Source organism: Acomys minous (genome assembly GCF_964271855.1).
Source record: "Acomys minous genome assembly, chromosome: 1".
NCBI classification, from domain to species: domain Eukaryota; kingdom Metazoa; phylum Chordata; class Mammalia; order Rodentia; family Muridae; genus Acomys; species Acomys minous.
In genome coordinates, this window is record NC_140483.1 from 81,833,210 (window position 1) to 81,845,399 (window position 12,190).

The 12,190-nt window shown below is 45.1% G+C and overlaps 1 protein-coding gene across 1 annotated transcript in view; it reads left to right on the forward strand.

Annotated features, from left to right (window-relative positions):
- Positions 1-11,917, forward strand: part of TNFRSF11A (TNF receptor superfamily member 11a) — a 60,098-nt gene extending 48,181 nt beyond the window's left edge. Inside the window, exon 10 of the mRNA XM_084774264.1 lies at positions 10,745-11,917. Coding sequence (XP_084630390.1) covers positions 10,745-11,094 — 350 coding nt within the window. The 3' untranslated portion in view covers positions 11,095-11,917. The remainder of the gene's footprint in view (positions 1-10,744) is intronic.
- Positions 11,918-12,190: the final 273 nt, after the last annotated feature.

The window sequence follows — 12,190 nt, forward strand, 5'->3', positions numbered from 1 at the left end:
GCATCTCTACAGGGCCTTTGGGTTCTCTCTGTGCATTGCACTGTGGATTGTGTTGAGTGCTCACACAACATCCTCCACTGGTGAGGTTGCCACATCTCTCAGGCAGGCCTGAGTCTCTGCCTTCAGGCTTCTCGTGGTTGGGCTTGTGGTTGGTCCTCCAACCACAGAACCAAACTCTGAAAGACCAAGTCAACAGTCATTTTAGGAGTGGCTGAATCGTGGTGTTCCCTCTATTAGGTGGGGGTGGGGATTAAATAAACTTGTGCTTAAAAATCCCAGGACAAAGAAACTGTTTAATTGATCCTTAATTACTTATTTGAGTAGCGCAAGTTAATGATGCAGTAAAAATGTCCTCTGTTACTTTATAATAAAAGCCTCCTTTGTAACCACCACATTTAAAACATTTATAAAACCCAGATGATAATTTACAATTTAGCATCATTATAGAGATTTATTGCTGCAACATTGCTTAAACACAAACAGCCCACCAATGATAATATTATGAATCCCTCTCCCTCCCCCCCCCCCCTCTCTCTCTCTCTCTCTCTCTCTCTCTCTCTCTCTGTTTTTCTCTTTCGCTTGCATGCATGCACCTTAGGGTAGAACACCATTTGCTAAAAAATTATGTAGTTACAGAGGACTGACAGTGACAGTGTCATTTGACTCTGGGTGTTAGTAGCATGCTCAGAGGTAGAGACGTCACTGAGAATCCTTTGAAAGTAGTAAACATTCTCGAGAAGAAAAAAAAAGGATAGATTTGTACCAGTTCAAAGGCTCTGCAGCATCCTCCAGCCATTGGAAGGAAGGAAGGAAAGAAAGAAGGAAGATGGAAGGCAAGCAGGCAGGCAGCCCTCAGTGGAGTAGGCCTTGCAAGAGGTGCCTTTCTTTCCAGGCTCTTGGTTGGGGATACAAGTGGTGCCAGCAGCTGTGTCTTATAACAGGACGGGGTGGCCAGATCGGAGCCTAAAGCACAAAGGCTGTTTTTGGCACAGGTACTATTGGTTCCTGGCTTGATTAGTAGAACAGTGTGCTTTCCTGTCTCCCAGGCAGTGTAGTCTCCTGTACACTGTACTGAGAGAACTGATCTTATTTTCCCCCTCAAGACCCTAGAACTTTAAAAAGTGTTCATGAGAGAGAGAGAGCGGGGGGGGGGGGGAGGGAGAGCAGGGAAGGGCGAGTCAGAGGATTGTGACCGCAAAAGCCAGCCTTTGCCCTTCTATCAGACTGAAAATAGTATCCGGCTGTATCTGTCATTAGCGTTTACTCCACAAGCACTGAACAGCTAGGCATAGACAAAGGAGTCGATCCTGTGTCATCAACAGTGTTAATTGACACTGAGGCATGCAGAACATCAGCAGAGAGCTGGCCAGCTCAGCACCCGCTGGTAGGCCAAGGTAAATGCTTGCCTGAGGAGAGGCAGCAGCCAGATTGATTTTTAAGGCCATCCCATTCTCGCCATAATTACTTCTACATGAACAGTCCTTATGGTCAAAATGATGTATTCTTGGCGTTTCAAACAGTGTCATAACTCATTCTCTAAACTGTGTGTGAAAGAGGGTGATGCTTGGGGAAGGAGACAGACCTTAGCCAGGCTCCTATGAGCAGGGCGCTCTCAGGACTGAAAGCAGGGCCTCCTCTCCTGGAATTTTAGATTTTATGCCATGTATCATTTTGTTTACTTAAACTTATAAGCAAATCAGGTGGTTTCTGCGTAAATCACAATAACTGGGGACTTCTGGAGGAAAGAGTACCAAGCCACCATCTTTTGGAAAAGACTACATTGTATCTAGTGTAAGTGTTCATGTGTGCATTCATGTGCACACACACCATGGCTCTTGTGTAGAAGCCAGCTTTCGGCAATCAGCATCTAGTGTGGCATTCATGTGGGCATGTGTGTGCACATATATGCACTGTGGCTGTTGTGTAGAAGCAAGCCAGCTTTTGGCAATCTGTATCTAATATGGCATTCATGTGTGCATGCGTGTGCACATACATGCACCATGGCTCTTGTGTAGAAGTCAGCTTTTGGCATTCTGCTCTCTCCTTCCATCCTGTGAGTCGGTGGGTTCAGCCTCTGGCTGCAGGGTAACTGCAGCATATGCTGCCGACGTTTTACAACTCCACACTTTGAAAAAACATTCTGCTTTGTAAAATAGGTTAAGTCTATTCTAATGATGTTCTAACTCTTAATGAACACACAAACACCTACACATATGTGCCCATGTCCATGTGTGGCACACACATACACACACACACATATACACAAACCTACACATATGTGCCCACACACATGAAAATATACATACCTACTACACACACACAGGAAAGTGAAAAGTATAAAAGCTGTGCTTACACCCCTCATTGTCTTGGGGCTGCCCTATTCCTGAGCTGACAGACCTCGTTTGGGAAAGGCTTGCTACACAGGAGTGTCTAAATAATTCTGATCATGATTCAGAATGGAACTCTTTTACACATTACTTCCTTCCCTGGTGTCACATGCTTAATTTTTTCCCCCAAATGCCTGAAACGGACCTTGCATTGCCATAAAAAGGAAAGCTGTACAGCAAGCATACGGGTAAGATAGAAAACGTCTGAGTGTATTTGGGCATGTCTGAGATTCAGTCGTGGAAGTTTGACAGTCTTATGTGGCATGCTTCTTGTGATTTAATACTCATATTGTGTGCCTCTTAACAACATGATATGCTTTTGAGAAGAAAAGAGTCCATTCAGCCTTAGAATGTAAATTCTGCTAGGGCGTGCCTTCTCAGAACCAAACTTGTTCTTTCTGCCTGAGGAAAACGTCTTCTGTATGTAGCAGTACAGAGAGAGCCCTCTCTATAAAGCCCACATTTACTAAAGTGTAAACATCTTTCTAATTCTAAGGCAGATTATTTGCTCATTATTTCCATAGTCTTAGATGCCGTTTTTAACACTGTCATGCTATTTGAGCTTTTATTCAGCTAAGTCACATTAAATATTAGTGTTACATCTACTAACCCATTTTAAATGTAATAAACATCCCCACATCACTCTTGCTTTGAAGTCCTAACTCTGAGTAGTTTTCTACCCTTCCACCAATGCCATCCCAGGGAGCACAGGTGGCCTCTAGTGCGTGAAGGTTACAATCACCAGTGACATTCATCCGCCACTCAGGGCCGAAGGAGACAGGTCAAAAGTCACATGTGACAGGTAGATCCCAGGAGCTTGCTGTCCAGCCAGCCAGGGAGTGAGCTCCAGGACCAGTGACAGATACTGTGTCATAAGATAAAGGAGAGGGTGAAGACTTGGACTCCTGCCCTCCGCATTTGCACCCACATATTACTCATGCATACGTCAGCTCGTGCATGCACACACACACACACACACACACACATTTTAATTACTGTGCACTAAGTACTTGTATTGACCACAGAAACTTATGTAGTAAGTTCCTCACCCAGGATCATGAAGCTGATAAGCAATGGGACAATAATTTAACTATGTGGCGTTGAAGCTTATGTCTTCAGGCACCATATGATTGCCTCTGAAATCAGTGCCAGCAGCGAGGGTTTATTTGATTATTATGCCTTGGAAAGGGCCTAATCTTCCATAGAATAAGAGGGCACACAAGCCTAGGGTGATTGGCTACTCTGGCTTAGCAAGGGGCTGTGACCAGACCAAGCGAAGTCCAGAAGTTTCCACAGGCAGGGGTAGGATGTGCACTAAGTGATGGCTGCCTGGCCTGTGGCATTTCTCTTCTATCCATTGTCTCTGGAAGTTTCTGTTCTCCTGACATTGCCTCTTTCTCCCACGTGCTTCTAGCCGCCTTCCATTATAAATACAACCAGCTTAAAGTGACTGTGCAAGGAGGGCCTGGAGGAGAGAAGCAGGAAGGACAGGCTCCGCTTTGGTTGTATTCCCAGGGGTGTCATGAGTCTTCCCGCCGTTGAGAGAACACTCAATTTACGGCCTCAGTAAGGCACGTGTTGCACTAGCACAAGGACCTGAGTCTAGATTCCCAGCACACACGTAAAAGCTGCAGCATCAGCGCACAGCTGGGATGGCCAACACAGGGACAACAAGAGCATCCCTGGGGCTCATAGGTCAGCCAGCCTAGCCAAACTGACAAACTCTGTGTTCAGCGAGACATCTCATTTCAAAAATAGCGTGGAAACAAAAATAGGGAGTCAAACAGCCAGTGTCAGCCTCTGGCCTCCTCGCGCATACACTTTCACAGCCATGCATGTACACCTGCATACGGTCACAGTGTAAACATGTACATTCAGCATGCATTCAAGTGCACATGCACACACACACACACACACACACACACACACACACACACACACACACACACACACACACACCACCCCTGCTCCCACCAGTGAGTGGACATGCTTCCTAGGACTCATATACACTCCTGGGGCTGTGGCTGTGAGCTGATCTCATTGTATATCAGAACCTAACAGTTATATTAGCTTGCAAGATTTAGGTTGGATAGACAAGAGGGTTATTGCTAGAAAAACTACTGAAAGATTTGATATTGTTTCAAGAATGAGTTACTAAAAATATCTTGCCATTGAATGTGAAGTAGCTGAAAGGGCTGAATGGGGGCACAGACTCTCCCTGCGCACACTGTACTTTCAGAAATGAGCTTTCATTCCTACACTGCTTTAAGAAACTAGACCAAGTTTGCCATTCTCCCATGGCAAAGTTGAAGGATCCAGAGGATCCTAGAAACCTACAGGAAGAACATTATGATAGGCAGATTTGGGCCCAGGGGTCCTGCTCAAACTATGGCACCAGCCAAGGACAAAAGAGGCCATAAATTTCAAACCCCTATCCAGATCTAGCCAATGGACAGGACATTCTCCACAGTTGAGTGGAGAGTGGGGTCTGACTTTCACATGAACTCTGGTGCCCCATATTTGACCACATCCCCTGAATGGGGAGACCTGGTGGCACTCAGAGGAAGGATAGCAGGCTACCAAGAGGAGACTTGATACCCTATGAGCATATACAGGGGGAGGAAGTCCCCCTCAGTCACAGTCATAGGGGAGGGGAATAAGGGGAAAATAGGAGAGAGGGAGGAATGGGAGGATACAAGTGAGGGGATAACCATTGAGATGTAATATGAATAAATTAATAAAATAAAATTTAAAAAAAAGAAAAGAAACTAGACCAAAAGACTGAAGATCTTACCGACACACGGTGTAGATCTAGTCTCGGAGGTGTAGACTCCATTCTCCATTGTCAGAATGCTGTTGAGAGTTTTCCAGCAAGCACTATGGGGAAACATAGCCTAGGGTCTTCATCGAACCCCTACCCTGATCTACCCAATGGACAGGACATTTTCCACAGTTATGTGAAGAGCGAGGACTGACTCTGACATGAACTCTGGTGCTCCATATTTGACTACCTCCCCTTGGTGGGGAGGCCTGGTGGCACTCAAAGAAAGAATAAGCAGGCTACCAAGATGAGACTTAATAGCTTATGACCATATAGTGGAGGAGGAGGTCCCCCTCGGTCATAGACCTAGGGGAGGGGAATAGTGTGAAAGTGGGAGGGAGGGAGGAACAGGAGGATACAAGTGATGGGATAACAATTGAGTTGTAATATGAATAAATTAATAAAAATAAAAAATAAAATAAAATAAAATAAAGAGCCTTAGGGCTGGAGACATAGTTGAGATGGGAGAGTGACTGCCTGGCATGCACAAAGCCCAGACTGAGTGTCCAGTACTACATAAAGCAGGAATGGTGTGTGTGCCTGTGACCTCAGCAAGCCTGCAACTCCAGCACACAGGAGGGCGAGGCAAGAGGACCAGAAGTTCAGGGTCATTTTCTGCAGTGTAAGGAGTTTGGGGCTAGCCTAGGGAAAGACAGACAGTGAATGGCGGGGATCAATGGACAACATCTACAGCTCTCTGTCTTCTTAAATATGTAGGTCATTGGTAGAGAAAATTAGATTTGCTAACACTTCAGCAATGTTGGAATATGGCCATCTTAGACGATGCTACTTCCTGAATCAAGCATGTGTGGGGACAAAGCCAGAGCTGCAGTCTTACTTAGCACGCAGCTCCTCAGGACTACTGACACAATCTGCAGAGCCTACTGAAGAACGAAAGTGCAACACGCCTTGTGGGAAAAGTAATAGGAACCTGAAGGTGATGGATGTGATCCTGGGCAGGTGTGCAGGTAACACACCCACTAGGGTCACTCTTCTGCCTCTTACATACTGACAAATCTAGGGTGCTTTTAAAAGTTAAGTTTAGTCTGTACCAGTTGACTCTTTTCCATGAATGTTAGCTTGGTGAACTTGACCGAAGATTGTTTTTTTGTCATAAATCATTCCTTTACATTTTTAGAGAGAGTGTGTGTGAGTGTATGTGCACATGTGCACACACGTGCCACAGTGCAAGTGTGGAAGTCAGAGGATCATTTTCAGAGTTGGTACTCCCTTTTGCTTGTGGGATTTGAGGATTGAGCTTAGGCTTGCTTGAAGAGTGCTTTTACCCAAACAGCTGGCCCATAAGTCATACCTTTGATTTTTTAAAAAACCTGAAAAATAAAGTTGATAATCTCATTCTCTTTCTAGGTAACTTTACTTACTGGCAGCAATTTATTTTGTTTTTTAATATTTTATTAATTTATTCATATTACGTCTCAACTGTTAGCCCATCCCTTGTATCTTCCCATTCCTCCCTCCCTCCTGCTTTCCCCCTACTCCCCTCCCCTATGTCTGTGACTGAGGGGGACATCCTCCCCCTGTATGTGCTCATAGGGTATCTCTTCTTGGTAACCTGCTATCCTTTCTCTGAGTGCCACCAGGCCTCCCCATCAAGGGGACGTGGTCAAAAATAGGGCACCAGAGTTCCTGTGAGAGTCAGACCCCACTCTCCACTCAGCAGTGGAGAATGTCCTGCCCATCAGCTAGATCTGGGTAGGGGCTCGAAGTTTACTGCCTATATTGTCCTTGGCTGGTACCATAGTTTGAGCAGGACCCATGGGCCCAGATCCGTGCATCATAATGTTCTTCTTGTAGGTTTCTAGGAACCTCTAGATCCTTCTATTTCCCCATTCTCCCATGCTTCTCCCACCTAAAGTCCCAGTAGGATGTCCTCTCCTCTGACCCACTTTCCTGGTACGTGAAAACTTTCATGGGACACGCCTCTTGGGCTAGTGTCTTGATGTAAGTGAGTATATACCATTTGACTCTTTTTGCTTCTGGGTGAACTCACTCATTATGACCATTTCCAGTTCCATCCATTTGTCCACAAATTTCGGGAATTCCTTGTTTTTAATAGCTGAGTAGTATTCCATAGTGTAAATGTTCCACAGTTTCTTTATCCATTCTTCTACTGAGGGACACTTAGGCTGTTTCCATGTTCTGGCTATTAAGAATAAGGCTGCTATGAACATGGTTGAGCATATTTCCCTGTTGTGTGGTAGAGCATCTTCTGGGTATATTCCAAGGAGTGGAATAGCTGGGTCTTGAGGAAGCCCTATTGCCATTTTTCTGAAGTAGCACAAGATAGATTTCCAAAGTGGCTGTACTAGTTTGCATTCCCACCAGCAATGAAGGAGTGTTCCTCTTTCTCCACATCCTCGCCAGCATGTGGTGTCACTTGAATTTTTGATCTTAGCCATTCTGATGCATGTAAGATGGAATCTCAGAGTCGTTTTGACTTGCATTTCTCTGATGACTAAGGAAGTTGAGCATTTCTTTAAGTGTATCTCAGCCATTTGATATTCCTCTGTTGAGAATTCTCTGTTTAGTTCTAAGCCCCATTTCTCAATTGGGTTATTTGGCTTGGTGGTGTTTAATTTCTTGAGTTCTTATATATTTTGGATATTAGACCTTTGTCAGATGAAGGGTTGGTGAAGGTCTTTTCCCAGTCTGTAGGCTGTCACTTTGTTCTGTTGACAGTGTCTCCTGCATTATAGAAGCTTCTCAGCCTCATGAGGTCCCATTTATTGATTGTTGACATTAAGGCCTGGGCTGTTGGTGTTCTGTTCAGGAAGTTGTCTCCTGTGCCAATGTGTTCCAGGCTCTTCCCCATTTTTTCCTCTAACTGATTTAATGTCTCTGGTTTTATGTTGAGGTCTTTAATCCACTTGGACTTGAGTTTTGTACATGGTGACAAATATGGGTCTAATTGCATTTTTCTACATGTAGACATCCAGTTAGACCAGCACCATTTGTTAAAGATGCTATCGTTTTTCCATTGAATAAATTTGGCTTCTTTGTAAAAAATCAAGTGACCAAATATGTGTGGTTTCATTTCTGGGTCTTCAATTCGATTCCATTGATCCACCAGCCTATTGCTGTGCCAATACCATGATGTTTTAATTACTGTTGTTTTATAGTACAGCTTGAGATTGGGTGTGGAGATTCCTCCAGAGGATCTTTTATTGTATAGATTGTTTTTGCTATTCTGGACTTTTTGTTTTCCATATGAAGTTGAGAATTGATCTTTCAATGTCTTCAAAATATTTTGTAGGTATTTTGATAGGGATTGCATTGAATCTGTAAATTGCTTTTGGTAAGATGGCCATTTTTACTATGTTAATTCTCACTGGCAGCAATTTAAAAGATCTTTGCTTGTTCCTCCTGCCTGGCCCATGCCTTCCAGGAATGATATTCACTGTTCTGTGAACCAAAGGACTGTGAGTTGTCAACCGGGTCCTGTAAGCTGAGGTGGTTGAGTCCCACACTGAAAACCCAAATGGCAAACACGAACGTGTGTCAGGATTTTTAGTGTACTGCTGTCAGGATAAAACTGCTAAGGGAAATGGCTTGGAATGAAATGCTCAACGTGCAAGGTTTACACAAAAGCTTTATGTGTCAGATGACACAGAAAAGCTCAGGGTTTTCACTGGGCCCAGATTCACTGAGACTCTGACCAGGGAGAGGGAGACAACAGTGGCTTCCTCGTGGTGATTTGTGGGAAGATAAAAATGTAAATGGTGAATAAATCCTATGTACCATGACACCGCCAGATAAATCTAAGTGTGATAAGGAGAAGGAAGAGTGAGATTAAATCCAGAATCGTAAATCAATCCTGCACTAGCTAGAGAGGCCTTGCATGTTTTAATATATTGAGGAACAAAAGCAGCAGATGATGTCATAATAAAATAGTAGAATGGAGCTGGAGAGATGGCTTAGCTGTTAAGAGCACCACCTGCTCTTTCAAAGTTCCTGAGTTTAATTCCCATCAACCACAGGGTACCTCACAATTATCTATATTAAGATCTGGTCCCCTTTCTGGTGTGCAGGCCTATATGTAGGCAGAACAGTGTATACATAATAAATAAATATATTTTTAAAAAATAGTAGAGTGACTGTACTGAGGAAAACTGAACTTCTAAGCAACTCACAGTTACTGATTTAATTAAATACATAGAGCATGTGCTTAGTTAGAATATAACATTTATGACATGTCCTGTTACTTTGGTTTCTTGCATTGATTTTCCTCTAATGAGTTTATCCAGCTGAGAATTAACAAGCTGGAAGCACCCCAGGGAGGGCTCCCTTCCTAAGGTAGCTGCTGCTGGGTGGAAACACAGCTAGGCCCCCTGATGTTAGGGGTGTGGCATAGATTCCTGATGCTATCCACATAACCCATGCTGTGGCCTGTGGGCCAACAGCAGGAGCCACAGATCTTTGTGTCTTTGGATTTGTTGCCCACATTGAAAATCTTTATCTTCCCACCCAGTGCCTCCACACTGGCTTCTCAGGCGTACCCCACCAGCAGGCGGAGGGCTCCCCTCCTTCAAAGGAATTTCCTGAATGCCCATAGCACCTTAGCCACTGTCTTTAAAAAGCCCTTCCGAATTTGAGGAAACTTCATTTGGAGGGAGGTGGTGCAAACTTCATCTTATTTGTTTAAATTACAATTGAGCTGGATCACAGCAGAAGACAGGCCTGGATGGTGAGCACTGGAAACCAGCAAGGGACCACTTTTGCTGTCCCTGTCTCCTGTGATGTTGAGTGTTGGGGGTTTGGGTGGTTATTTTTCACCTGAGAAATTTGTGGAACATAGGTGTTTAAATGAAAGAATAAAAAAAGGGAATGGGCATGTTCCCTGATGTCTATTAATCTGCTTGCCAGAAGGTTTGTTAGCCAAAGACTGGTTACTTTCAGTCCCCCACTCACCCCCTAAGGAATTCTAGAACTGGGGTTCAAAAAGAATGAATGAGTTGGATTTCTTCCTCCTCTTCCTCCTTTTTTTTTTAAGAGGAGTAAAACTGAAATGTATTAATGTCTGCCAAATTCTGAGCGCGCTTAGCTCCATAATCATCGTGCAGGGTTGAGAGGTCAGGGAGCTTTGGAAGGTGGTAGGAAGGCTGTGCCTCAGCAGCCCCACTCCACGCAGTGAGCTGAGCGCTGCTCAGTGATCATCACAGCTGGACCGCTGGCTCCATCCTACTGTGTCCTCCCCTCGCACTTCTTTCCTTCCACCGTCCTCTCTCCTTGTTGTCTTCTCCCTCGCCTCTCTTTCCCTCTATCCCCACCTCCAAAAGCTTTCTTCCTTCCCTCCCTTGCTTCTCTGCAGCTCAATGCTGTCTAGAGTGCGGAAGCGATGCTCGTGAGGTGAGGTATGAAAAGAGGACGAGAGTGACCCTTAGGCTTGCCTCCTTTCCTGTCTCTTCCCCTCTCTCTACCTCAGTGTGCTCGCTAAGATGACCCAAGTTTTCCAAGGGACTCCGACTGCCAGTCCCGTAGTCCCTGATGCAGTTTCTGTATGCTTTGTCCCCTGCAGGGAACGTGACAGGAAACAGTAATTCCACGTTCATCTCCAGCGGGCAGGTGATGAACTTCAAGGGCGACATCATCGTGGTCTATGTCAGCCAGACCTCACAGGAGGGCCCGGGGCCTGCAGAGCCTGATCCAGAGCCGGTGGGCCGCCCGGTGCAGGAGGAGACGCTGGCACGCAGAGACTCTTTCGCGGGCACCGCGCCTGCCTTCCCCAGCTCGAGCGCCACCGCCACCGGGGCTGGGCTGCAGGAGCAGGAGCAGGGCGCGAAGGACAGGACGACTCGGCCGGTGCAGGAGCAGGGCGAGGCTCAGGGCTCACGACATACCCAGGCATCCGGACATTGTACAGAATGACCCTGCTTCTCTACCTGCCCTTGGTGGCCCAGGGCACCAGCGGCTTTCCAAAACCATGTATAGTGGCTTGCCACTGCGCACCTCCTCACAGGTGCAGACTGCTGGCTCGGTGGTGGCGCTCACCTCTCACTTCCCCCTGTGCTGCTCTATCCTCTGCCTCCCAACGCCTGGTATCATTCAATTTGGCCTTTATTGCAATGTTGGTGCCCTGCATTATTGAGGTCTGTACCACCCCGCCCCCATATTTATATTTCATTGCTTTTGCAGTGTTTTCTGTACTTGCTTCTTGTTCTTTCTTTCTTGATTATTTAAGGGTTTTTCCTGACAATTCTGAAGGTACTGTCTCCTTTGTATTATTTTGTACTCCCACCTACAGTGATCTGGTAATGGCTTTTGCCAGTGTCCTCTGGGCACTTTTAAGAAAAGGCCAGATGTGTAAAGCTGAGGGGTGAAGTGCAAAAAAAAAAAAAAAAAAAAAAAAGAATAGCAGGACTTTTGTTTTCTGAAAATATTCTATATCTCAGTTTTTCTCAAAAGAAGGGTAGGAGACACACGACCACCAAGGCTTCCAGTGAGCATAGATTCTTGGCACCCACGTCTAGGGCATGGCCTTGTCCCTACCTAGTTTTTCTGTTTTGTTTTTTCACAGTGGCAGTACTGGCCACTAAATCTTAAGAAAAAAAATAATCCTAGCTTTTTGTAGTGTGGTGTTCTTATTTTTCAATGATTAGCTGCCTAGAAAAGATGGAGAAAAAGGCCAAAGAGAAAAAAGGTACCAGGCAAATTCAAGAAAGAATGAATAAAGTTGATATGTTAATTTGCATTTTCTCTTTCTACATAAGAATGTCGGTATGTGTTTAGGCAGTAGGCCCTCTTTTCTTCCAGAGTATTTGTTTATGAGTAATGTAGCTGTATGGAAGTAAAAAAAATCCGTGTGTGTGTGTGTGTGTGTGTGTGTGTGTGTGTGTGTGTGTGTTACAAACCAGGATATCTAAAGAGATGGCTTGAAGTTAAGAAAACTAAGAGTTTGAGTTCAACACCCAGCATCCCTCTGGGCAGCTCACAGTGACTTTAGCTCCAGCCCCAGGGGAGCCCA